We start from the raw sequence: 12,780 nt of genomic DNA, 5'->3' as shown, positions 1-12,780 counted from the left end.
TGAAACCTCCGAATCATGCTCGTCATTGATTATTCAAACGTGGTTACTGCCTGGCTTTGAACCTTAGTCTCCCACGCTGCTGATGCAACGCGCTGCCAATCACGGCAGGTGGAAAGGTAAAAAAATGCGGAAAGGCGTGCATACAGTCACCGATCCTAGGGTACTGAAACTATCGGAAACATCATGCCGACTTCACGTGTGATCATGGTGCACAAATATCCACTCCTGATTCTAACATTTGAATTACTAGTAAAAGTGCTCTCTTTGTTGTTCTTTATATCTGTATATATGTTTCAACATGTTTGATTGGTATGTCTGACATCTGGAAATGGATTTAATTTATCACTGAATTGAAGAGCTAATTAAAGATATCTTAAAAGGCTTTCTTTCTAGTTACAATAACATTAAATATATTTTTTAGCATTGCCGCTAATGAAAACCAAATAAAATATATCAACAATTATCATTTTACTAGTTGTGATTCAGTGGCTGATATAAGAAATGGACATTTGCACTAGTAACAAATAATTATTGATATAATAATAATAATTATTATTTTTATTTTATTTTTTACAAGTAAGAAGTACATAGCTGATATGTGTATTGGAATCTTAACTAGTAAGAATTTAATTATAGATATCTGTAATTACATTTTGAATGAGTGAATTGGTCATTGTGAAAGTCTGCTAGTAAAGTATGGCTTTTACTAGTTGAAATTATTATTATTATTATTATTATTATTGTTATTATTAAGAATGGGTTTTTCCATGAGTAATGATGTCATTTCAAGAATTAAATTTTTTACTTCTGAAAAAGAACAGAAACTAGCATTTTCACTAGTTGTAATTCTATTCTTGATATTAAGAATTAGTAGTTTATGTACACAACAAGTTACACACTTAAATTTAATACTTAGGGTAACTCGTCGTATGAGAAATAAGTATGAGAATTCATAAAAGTGATGCTTGACTTGGCAAACACCATTAAAATGCTGTGGACCTTCAAGATGCAAGTTGCTTTCTCCTGACACGCCATTTTCATTGTCAGTACTATCTGTTGTGCATAAATCTTGATGGACAACAAATATGAAGTTAATACAAAAAAGAGCAGTGCTGCTTTGCCAGTGATCAATATGTCCAACCTTTCGCTTATTTTTTCAGCAAGAACTGCTGATGGAATCAGACTGTAGTTCTTCGTTATAGTCCTACAGATTCATTTCAATCACAGAGCAGTTGACACTCAAAACTAAACCTCTGTTTTAAGACAGCATTCCTCTTATGTTGGCTTTCACTGCTATTTCATCACCACAACCCCAAAACTCTTGGCTCTTTCCCAGCTGATCATCCTGGCACTGCAGTTTGGATTCAGCCACCAAATTAGCCACCAATGCAAACCTGATTTAGACAGTCCTGCCTAAATTCGTTTTCCAAGGGCTGACATAGAGACATTGTGGAAACGGTCAGCGAATTCACTGGATGCTTGAAGGGTTGGACTCCAAAAAATAGAGAACTGTCAATAATGTGAGATGCGGATGGATTAACACTCATTCACATCAGCTGCTTATGCTTTGAAGCTGCCAACTGCTTTTATTTCAACTCACTGTTAGTCTGTTTTTACTTTCTGCAGGAGGTATAATGTACTCAGCCTGATCTCATGAACATTACATGACTGTGGCAACATTCTTGTGAAACAAAATTCCATGCTTTAATGTCAGTGAAATGTCCAGCGGGGGGCGCCAAAAGTGAGTGAAATGGTGTTGTAATCACACAAGGCTTTGAATGTGAATATTAGATGGATGTTTTAATGAGTAAAACGTACCTCCCTTACCTAAAACTTTAACCTTAAAGGTGCTGTAAGCAATTTTAGCATTCTGAAGCTTTCACGTGACTGAGCCGTTGAATTAGCCACATCCATTGATTCCAAAACCCCACCCTCCAAAGAAAATTTTGAGACCAAAACTGAGCAAAAAAGCAGCATTGTTTGTTCCTGTAGCTGTCAAATTCAACAGTGGCACAATAGTGCCCTAAACTGACAACTTTATGAATCATAGCCTCAATGATCCACTTCAACACTATGAGAACGAGCAAAATTATGTCCGCGGACACATTTTTGTTTGCTGTTTACAAAGTCTACAGCTGTCACAGAGACCGTTGAGATATCTTAGGGCAATTATTTCATTAATAACTTTAAGGGGAGTTATGAAAATTTTTACTAAAAGCAAATGAGAAGTAGACACAAAACAGATATCTTTACCCTTAACAAACACCTAAACCTAACTGACAGTGTCCAAAAACAAAACGAAGGGTACATTTTCTGAAGCAAACGCATCATTTGGTGTCACTTCTACAACACATTCAACTCAGGTGTCAGGTTCTATATTTGACTTGGCTTGAACCGCAGACCTTCGAGTTCATAGACCAACACTATATCAGGTGAGCTATCATGAAAGCTAATCACAATTTAATAAGTGTGTAAATGTAGGTGGGTCTGTAATACAAGTGTTAAAATGTATCATTTTTCAAATGATGCATTTTATTAAAAGTGTTTTGATATCATAACATAGCAGTGTTTAAGAATAGAGCGAAAAATAAGTGTTTGTCATAATCAGCCATTGTACTCAAAACGAAGAATGTGGCAAGTAATTTTTTCAAAAATTCAGTTATAGTAATGTTCATTCTATAAGACTGAACTGAAATGAAATGAATTCAGCATCAATAACCTAGTTTCTACCCAATTTTCATGCTGTTTTGTTATCAACAAAGTGAAAATGCGTAAAAAAAAATGTTTTGTGAAATTTGTTGTCTTCTGCCTGTTTCCATTAAAATGTCATTTTATCTATAAAAATGGGTGCGTGATGATGTCATGCTTAAAAAAAAACACTTTGTTGCATACGTTTTGGTTTATCACAAAAGAAATCTGCCCTTAAGCCGTTTCCATACAGAAATGTGTGCTTATCGCTAATTGTGTACTTTTCGCCTCCCAGACGTCCCTTATTTTTCCCCCCCAAAGTTTTGGTATAATGGGGAGAGTATTGAAACAATTCATTGAAATTAGCCAGCTTACTGTCATTTTAATTTCACAAATAAATGCAATCAGAAGAGGAGGAATTGTGATCAAAAGGGAGCAGTTGCCCTTCTGATAGGACTGTAATATTGGTCCTGATGTTGCGCCTATCGCAGGTTGCCACGGGTTCCGACCAGAAAGCGAATCGTCATGGCCGTGTTCAAGCTGGCAACCTGCACCAAGTAGTGGGGGAAACTTTCAGTCTTAGTATAAGGACCATCCATCTATGTGTATATGCTGTGTGCACAGCTATTAAAGAAAAACTGATGCGGCAATATCAGGATTTACATATGATACGTTACTGATATTCAATAAGCTATTTTGAACAATCATCTAATCTAAAGCATTGCCATCACAACTGCACTATGTCCTGCATATTTGTCCAGCAACTTTTAATGACCAACTGAACTTTAATTTTAGCATCACAATGCAATTTACATTTTCTGAAGAAGCTCAGCAAAGAGGGATTTAAAATATTTAAAAGTTTTAAAATGTTCAAAAGCTCGTTTTCTGAAAGTGAACTCCAGCATTGGACAAATAGTTCTGATAGTTTATATTCTTGAAAAAAAGGAACATTCTGAGAATGTCATTCAGCCAACATTTTTTTGTCTACAAAACAGGGTAAGGCTAATTTAAGTTTTTGTAAAGAAAAGGCAATTATATAGGTCTAAAAAAATATTTTTTTTTTTCGTTTGGTAATTAATAATTTTAATTTAATGCTTTATTCATTTGGTAATTTATTTAATTTAATACAGGGAATTTTGCCCAGATTTATTTCAAAAGTAAGCTAAACAATAATTTTGTAGAATGTTAGTGTTCCAAAAAACCCACTGAAGCATTTATCCTAGTATTGTATATTTATTTTTAATTGAAAACATCTGTGCATTATTTGTGCATAGAAATGATATGTTTGTTGTATTGTCGGCTAATTCCATGACTGCTGTCTATTATTTTGAATGGTGTGGAAAAGCAACTTTAATAAATAAACGGATGTCTACTGTGATTAAATTAATCGCAAAGAGTGGCCATTCATTTGTTCTCTGTGCACTTATCAATGACAGGTGCATGATACAAGATAATTGTGTTGGCACTCCTGGAAGTGTCATGATGCAGATGTGTTTGCAGCATCGGATCTGTGCAGGTATGCCATTAAGACCAATCCATAACAGTGCGAGTAATGCTTCACGTACAATAAATTGGCTTTCAAGAATGTATACCTTGTCGTCATGATTAATACAGGCTTATGATTGGGGTAAATTCTGTCATGTGACACTATATTTTTGCGTTAATGCCTATTTTCTCAACAAAAAGTGTTTCCAAACCAGTTTATCGCGACATTTGAAGTATCGACATGCACTAGAGTTAAACGGAAAAATATTATGTCGACACTTGTGAAATTTTAGCCAACACAAATGCGTTTCCATCAGATATATCAGTAAACTTTTTGATGCGCTACACTTTTTGTCGCAAAAAAAAAACAAAAAAAAAAACTCTTGGATGGAAATGTAGTTATTAGACGCCTCTACATTCCTAAATGTATTCTAGATAGGAAGTTTATGGATAGGTGGTTACTAGGGAATTGCTAAGTAGTTGCTAAGGTCATGTGGGTGGTTGCTAGGGTGATCTTTGTGGTTGCTGGGGCATGTCTATGCAGTTTCTAGTGTGATCTGTGTGGTTGCTAAGGTATTGCTAGGTGGTTTCTGGAGTGTTCAGGGGGTTGCAGAGGAAGATGCAAAGTGGTTTCTAGGGCGTCAGTAGGCCATTGCTAGAGTGTTACTAGGAGGTTGCTAGGGAGATGTGGGTGTGTTAGACTGTGTACTCAACAACAAAAAAAAAAACAACAAAAAAACAATGAGCAACAAAACCAAAAATGGCCAACAGACATGATTGAGAAAACTGAACAGCCAATTGATCGTGGTAACACAAGTGCTTTACTGACATAAAGCATATAGATTCATGTTTTACAGTATCTGTACTAGTACAGTCGAGGGGTTGTGAAAACCTTTTGGGACCATGACATGTGGTACGACACTCCTATTTAAAACAGGGTTTTATTCATTCTAATATAATTATTATTCATGCAGCTTTTATGAGCTCATACTAATTGAGAGACCACATGGAATATTTGTACTTTCAAAAATTAATTTGTCACACTCCAGGATCATTTAAAATGAATTAGCGGAGGCAAAAAAGATGATAAGAAATAGTAACCTGTTAGAGCACCAAAGGTATACAATTTAACCTAACATACTGATGTTGATAAAAGAAAAGTCAATTTATGTGTCTTTTTATGTGCCCCATGTCATATACCCACATATGGCTTCAAGGTGCTTTTAAGCAACATCTAAACATCGGTTTGGCATTGGCAAACCATGCATTGCATCTAAACAAAGTACTGCACAACATGCAGAAACCACATGGGATCAGATGATACACATGTACAGTGATATTCACAGTATCAGTCAACATCAATATTGTATTTGAGCGAAACTGAAATTCGATATATGGGTGAAAGGGCAACACAGTGGTCAATATAGAGCAGTTTCTATTACTGCTCTGTATCTAATCATTTGCACTGGCTGTACAGGTGCAGGACAAAAAGTGTTTTATCCGCAAGTAAAACTTTAGCATTATGCACAATAAACTCTGCATGCTAAACAGATTAATAGGGACTGTAATACAGTCATGGACCTTAATCAGCACAGGGACACATTACAAAACAGTGCAGTCATCAAAATATACTTCATATCAGTATGTGATATTATATTATTTAGTATTGTCAGTGTGGCATATAGCCTATACAATTTTTTTTTTTTTTTTTGACAGGTTATATTAGCCTAGTGGCTACTAAAATGTATTAGTTTAACTGCCGGTAGACATCTGTGTCTGGATAAGCTTTAATGTTTAAATTCATCCATATAACAAATGTTATTTTCTCTCTGGAAGTTTCAAAGTTTGATGTTTATTTGAAATACTGGATATATGCATCATTTAGTTTTTTATCTCCACGAAACTGGTTGTGCCATATATTGTAATCGACCATTGCAGGATGCATAAAGATAAATGTTTTCTTCTTTTTATTCCTGTCATCTTAAGTATATAAGACTTGTTATACTAAATTAAGATTTTAATCCCAAATCAAATAAAAGAAGAAATAGGACTGCATATGTTCTTGAAACAGAATCAAACGAATAATAAAAAAAAAAAAAATCATATAATAGTTATCATCCATACCAAACAAATTCACTCCATATAGTCAGCAACCTCTCATTCTTTAGAAGACTGAAATCCCAGAAGCTCAAAAGTTATTAATTCGCTATACTATTCACATATTTTTTTTTAAGGAAATATAGTCATTATTGCACTCACTCACTTTTTATTTACATATAACGCTACATACTGTACACGCTGAATAAAATGTTTGCATTAAAGACATCCAGTATATCACAGATGCGAACGTTTTTAATCCATTAAAACATGGATTTAATCCACTACTTAATGGATGTCCGTGACGTAGTAGATTTAATTAACTACGTCATTGCGCTACAGTCCGCAGTGAGGACCTCTTGACCAGACGCGATGCGATAAGATTCCAGCAACAAGCAATCTGTCTGTCCACACCAGGTGCGACACGACACCACGATATTCATACACTAAAATGAGGCTAATTGACAATGAAATGTAGAAAACAGAATAATCACAGACGGAACAGTCTGTTTATTGAACACAACTCATTTTCTCACATGAGCGCCGTAACGTTTTCTACGGCAAACCCCTAAGGGGACAAATACACAATCACACACATACACAAAGGGAAAAGTTACTTTATGAATGCATCCTTATTCAGTCTGTTATGACTGTGTATGTTCACATAGATCTCCTGTTGTTATTTTGCCAATCTCCACATGACAGGGATGGAGAGAACGTTAGAATGAGCCGGTATGTCTCCCCTCTGCCATTCTGAAAGTGTGTGTGTGTGTGTGTGTGGGCAGGTTTAAGTGGTTTATGGGGACTTTTTTTAGGTTACAAACTGGTAATTACAAGGGTATTATGCTATAAATGTGGTTTATGAGGACATTTCTAGTGTCCCCACAATTCAAATCACTTAAAAAACATACTAAATGATGTTTTATTGAAAATGTTTTTTGTGAGGGTTAGGTTTAGGGTTAGGTTTAGGGGATAGAATCTATAATTCGTACAGTATAAAAATCATTATGTCTATGGAGAGTACTCATAATGATAGCTGCACCAACATGTGTGTGTGTTTGTGTGTGTGTGTGTGTGTGTGTGTGTGACAGAGCTCCGACTGAAGAGAACGAGACCTCAAGCACAACATTCGCCCAAAATCAAGTTGTTCTGAACCGGCTAGTGAGATGCCGGCTTTAATATACCACAATAAGAATAATTTTAGACTCGTTTGTTGACTGCACTGCCTGGTGCAACGTCGCAGAAATAGAAACCATTCCAAAAATAGAAAGCCCTGTCTCTTTCACTCGTTGTGTGTCACGTCTGGTTAGGACACTGTGTAACACATATGCACATTATAAAGCAAACATGCACATTATACTTCTAGAATCTTTACTAATGTTTCTCTAAAATGCACACCAGGAAACCAGCTTTAATTTAGTACTTATAACTTTTTTTTTCTTCTTCTATTTTTTTTTTTTTTTTTTTTCAATATAAGTTACAATTATAGCCAAAAAGTCTATCATTTTCGGTCTAATACAATAAGACTTTTCTTCTCGAAGTCTTCAGAAAGTCATCTGCTGTATATAGTGGTGCTAGAACCCAGAAACCAATAAAATGATCTGAAGAACCTACTGCCTTATGAAACTTTTTATTTATTTTAACCCATTTAAGTTTTAACAACCTTATTATCTCAATCAATGTATAGGATTGCATGCTGTTTCTATAAAGAAATCTATGTATATGTGAACATCTTTAAAAAAAAAAAAAAAGTTGCTGATTTCTACGTCATCTTTACATGAGATACACTTAAAAATGACAAATGATGTGCACAGCATATTCATATGAAAAATAGTGAAAATAGTTTTATGTAAGACATCCCTGTGAAATAAATTAGCATCAATATATATCCAAAGAACACTATAGCTGCAACTCAAGAACCATATATGACTAAAAATGCCAGTGCTCAGTTGCTACATAAAATAAACAGTTATGAAACATGATCAGCATAGGAACACATTACAGTACCATAAAGCCATTAAAATATACTTCATATCAAGTGTTGGAAACAATTGTGATTTACTGTATAGTGGGAATCTTCACTGCCATATCAAACAAACAAGCACATTATAAACATTTCCATAAGCTCTGCAGATGAGGTGCACACCAGGGGAAAAAAATACTGTAAGGTAACACTTTATATTAATGTTCCCTTTGTTAAGGGTTTTTATCACACGGCTCTCTGGAATACTCGATTCTGATTGGTCAATGGCAGCATCCAGCGGTCCGATATTGCTCTGTAACATCAAACATCCATGGATTAAGATGTATCAGACCGCTCATCCGGTTTCTGCAAGCCATCTCTCCTGCTTCTCGGCTCACTGTGCGATCTCTACAAGCTATGGCAAGCAGCCTTGTAATAGGCTGAATATTGAGGAGTCAGATGGTCATTTTCACAAAACACCAACAGAACTCCAATGCAAACCGTAGGTTGATTCCAGATGTTCAGTGATTTCTTTCTTCTCAAATTACAGAATTTCAACGCAAATCAATATTGTATGTCCATGTATTTATTTATTTGGTTAGTAGCCGCATAATAAGCGGGATAATGTACAGTCAGCTGGATTTTATCGCAAAATAAACCCCTTCAGGGTTATACATGACCCCTCCGCTCTGTACTGCAGTCCAAATTCAAAATATTAGAGAGCGATGCCTCCCCCGCCCCCTCCTCCCCAGACTCGAAGCTCACGCTGGTTGCCTGGTTGAGGACACGCAACAGGAATGAACAAACTGACAATGGCAAGCGCCGAGCCTTACACTGTAAGTTGATCAGCTAATATATATGCTTGCAATGTTTTTATTGTTTGCTAATTATAAACCAGCTCATGTGGATTTTTTATAACTCTGTCAGTGTTAGCTAGACGTATCGCTGGCCTTCATGGCTGCAGCACGCTGTGTTTGAAGGGGTGTTGAAATAATATTGGGAAATGGGCAGTGGATGGGATCACACAGGCCAAAACACAAACAGAAATTCCAGCCGAGAATGGACATTTCAAAGTAGAATATACTGGCTGTAGCATTGTTTTCGGAGAAGCCAGTATTTCAGTTTAGCATGTTTCCTAAATCTCTGATAACATATTATGATCATTTGATGCTTTAGTACAGTAAATATATACATATTGCACCTTTAATGTAAAGTAGACACATGTAAGGCCTTAATTAATGAGTTGCCAACATTAGAAACCTGTACATAAAGTTGAGTATGGTTTAATGGGCATCAGGCTTTATTAGATGATATCTACTGTGAATGAGCATGAAGAGCTGAAATGTGTTTTTGCAGAGGACTTTAGGTAACTAGAACTAGGTATATTGGGAGAGCACTTGGAGTAACACCATTCTTTTGACAACAACATTGCAAGGAAAGTGACAACGCAAGTGAGTCAAGACATTACAGTCATGAATAAAAACACATAATCCCTCTTTGTAATCTTACTGTAATAATTGTTTGCAGCACTGTAATATAAATCATGAATTAGGGTATTTTATGTTTTTAATTATTATTAGCATGAGTAAGTATATTTACTAAGTATTTATAACACATAAGTGAAAATTCTGACTATTTGGTAAGTACTGCATGAAAGTTGCCTGATAAATGCATGTTGCTATAACTGCATTGCAGTGATTTATAATCCATTTGTAAATTACTCATTAATCATTAATGAACCCCTTTATAAATCCTAAACGAAGGGAACATTATGTAAAGTGTAACCAGAAACTTTTATCATTCAGTAGTTCTTTAGAAACCATCAATACACTGGTGCTTTAGAGAAGCCAGAAACCAAACACTGATCTGAAGAACCAATAAAGAAAAAATACTAACTTTTGTAACATCATCTATAGCTCTATAGCTCAATTCAAGAGCCATGGACCCTCAAGAATACATTGAACAATGGTTCTAGATTAGAAGAGGTACTTTTCTGAACCAAAGAACCATTGAAGAGCCTTTATTTGTGAAGAGTGCCCATGCAATGGTCAGACTCTGATTGTTTGCTTTGGAAGAATGCATGTTCAGAGAAAGACATTAAAACAAAAATTTCCAAAGCCGACCATCTCACTTTCTCCTGCTTCGATCCAGAGTGTGCAAATGAAACAGATTAAAGGATCAAGGAGAGGAACATCCCGAAACCATCTCACTTCTCTCATCCCTCAGTTCAGCACTAGATGTGATGGACAGCGAATTGTGCTCACCTAGGGTGAAGAACGGCAGCGCCGTGTTGTCCAGATCATCTATAACCGCGATGCGCCCCGGCAGGTCAGTCCTCACGAACAGCAGGAGTCTGGACTCTCCTCCTCCAGCGAGACTCCCGGAACCTGCGCCCGTGAAGCTGAACTCATTCTCCCGGAGCACGGGCAGCGTGGACACGGTCACGGTCTTTACCTCACAAGGGCTCTCCGCGTCGCTTCTCTTGTCCCGGTCCTCGTCCAGTTTTCCTCCGGCGCCGGTTCCGCTCGCAAAGAGCGCCAGCAGCAGCGGCAGCAGGACACGCGCGACTCTCGGTGTCATTCCGCTCTGCTCACGGTGCCGCTGCGCGTGGATTGAGTGGCTCATGTTAGGCGCTGATGGTTTATAGCGGCAGTGATGAGAGCGACCAGCAGGCGGCAGCACTCGTTAATAGCTAACATTTATACAATGTCAGACGCCGGACATACACAAATACACAATAACTTTCACAACATGACTGCAATAAATAAATAAATAAATAAAATAAAATAAAATAAACCTCTTCAAATATTTACCCTGAAAACATTTGGGCAGCTGGAGAGAGGAAAAATGAGAGAGTCAGTTCAGTCAGTGAACAGGGGGCCCCCTACAAACACTGAGGTCATGTGACTATATATCATCTCTAACCTCAACTCACAATCTTTCTTTATAAGTAATATGTCAGCACTTAAAATAAGTAAATAAATAAATGCTTCGGGGCAAATATCTTTTCCTTTTTTTTCATGAAAATGAAAGCATTATTTTTAATAAGTACATTCATAATAAGTTCATAAGTAAAACATGGAAATGTATTATTGCGGCCTTACAATGTGTTTGGAAATAATTTCTTTATGCTCTAGCCCTTTTTAGGGTTATTGTGTTTCACGCATAAACAAATACTTAAAAAATAAAAAAATAAAAATATGTATTTCTGTATTTGGTCCATCTCATAATGTGATATTAATGACTTTTTTCACATAATTGTAGTGTATGGTACATTATATGTATATTACAAATACATATTTTAGGTTTATTAACTTTTAATTGTTATTATTTGTATTATTATTTTCATTGTGTATTATTTTACTTAATATGTTTCATTATTATTGTTGTTTTTTTTTCACACATCCTCTTGTTGTTATATCATATATAAGTATTATATTGTCACTGACCACACCACCAGCACTTTAACATCAGAGGACTTTCTCTTGGAACAAGTTAAACCAAAATATGTCCAAAATAATGAAAACTATTACATTACCTCCTAAAAAAAAAAAAAAAAAAAAAAAAAAAAAAAAGGCATTTGACATTTAGATGTTTCACATCATGCCTTTTACAAAGATTATTTGAATTCATATTTATCATTATGATTATATTCATTTTAATTATAATACAGTCCACTACAGTGGACAAATATTCACTGAAGGCTCTCGGGAGATCCCGGTGCTCTGTAACCACACTAATGTCCCACAAATGCATTAATTTACAAAAATACATATATTCTATTCAACATGCATACTGCATGCATAGTTATGTTACTCAGTTTTTGGTTCTGTCACAGATCTGATGTAACGCAAGAGATTCTTTGATATAATGAGTTAAGGAGGCCAGGCTAAAGTGCAGTGAATATAAAGGCCCTTTGTATTAAACAAGTCACTAAATAAAAAGAATTAAAAAAAAATAAAAATAAAAAAAAACATGCACACACTAGAAATTGAAATAGATTCTGTTGTATTATGTTGTTGAATATAACATCTTATTGTTGAAAATGACACCTGTAAGGACAATTTGGGTTTCATCAACTAATAGATTATGATAAAATCTAGGGATGCTTCTTAATAATTAAAGTCTTCAAATAAACGTAATTCACATCATGTGAAACAGCCGAGCCGAGAGTGACGATGTCAGCACACACAAAGTCTGGTTCACACAAATATCAAACACACCACCTCACGAGATCTCCTCTGCAGCTGTGTGTGTGTATGTGTGTGTGTGTGTGTGTGTGTGTGTGTGTGTGTGTGTTTGGATGTGTGTTTGTGTGTGTGTTTGTGTGTGTGTGTGTGTGTGTGTGTGGTGTGTGTGTGTGTGTGTGTGTGTGTGTGTGTGTGTGTGTGTGTGTGTGTGTTTGGATGTGTGTTTGTGTGTGTGTTTGTGTGTGTGTTTGTGTGTGTGGTTGCGTGTGTGTGTGTTTGTGTGTGTGTGTGCGTGTGTGTGTGTGTGCGCGCATGTTTGTGTACGTGTGTGTGTGTGTGTGTGTGTGTTTGTAAATA

General features: G+C 36.0%; 1 protein-coding gene across 1 annotated transcript in view; it reads right to left on the bottom strand.

Annotated features, from left to right (window-relative positions):
* Window positions 1-10,829, bottom strand: part of LOC127435466 (astrotactin-2-like) — a 716,076-nt gene extending 705,247 nt beyond the window's left edge. The window contains exon 1 of the mRNA XM_051688999.1: window positions 10,498-10,829. Within this exon, the coding sequence (XP_051544959.1) occupies window positions 10,498-10,813 (316 nt within the window). The 5' untranslated portion in view covers window positions 10,814-10,829. The remainder of the gene's footprint in view (window positions 1-10,497) is intronic.
* Window positions 10,830-12,780: the final 1,951 nt, after the last annotated feature.

The sequence above is a fragment of the Myxocyprinus asiaticus genome, chromosome 4 (assembly GCF_019703515.2).
Source record: "Myxocyprinus asiaticus isolate MX2 ecotype Aquarium Trade chromosome 4, UBuf_Myxa_2, whole genome shotgun sequence".
NCBI classification, from domain to species: domain Eukaryota; kingdom Metazoa; phylum Chordata; class Actinopteri; order Cypriniformes; family Catostomidae; genus Myxocyprinus; species Myxocyprinus asiaticus.
Note: the sequence above shows the minus strand (reverse complement) of the source record. Positions and strands in the feature narration are given on the sequence as shown.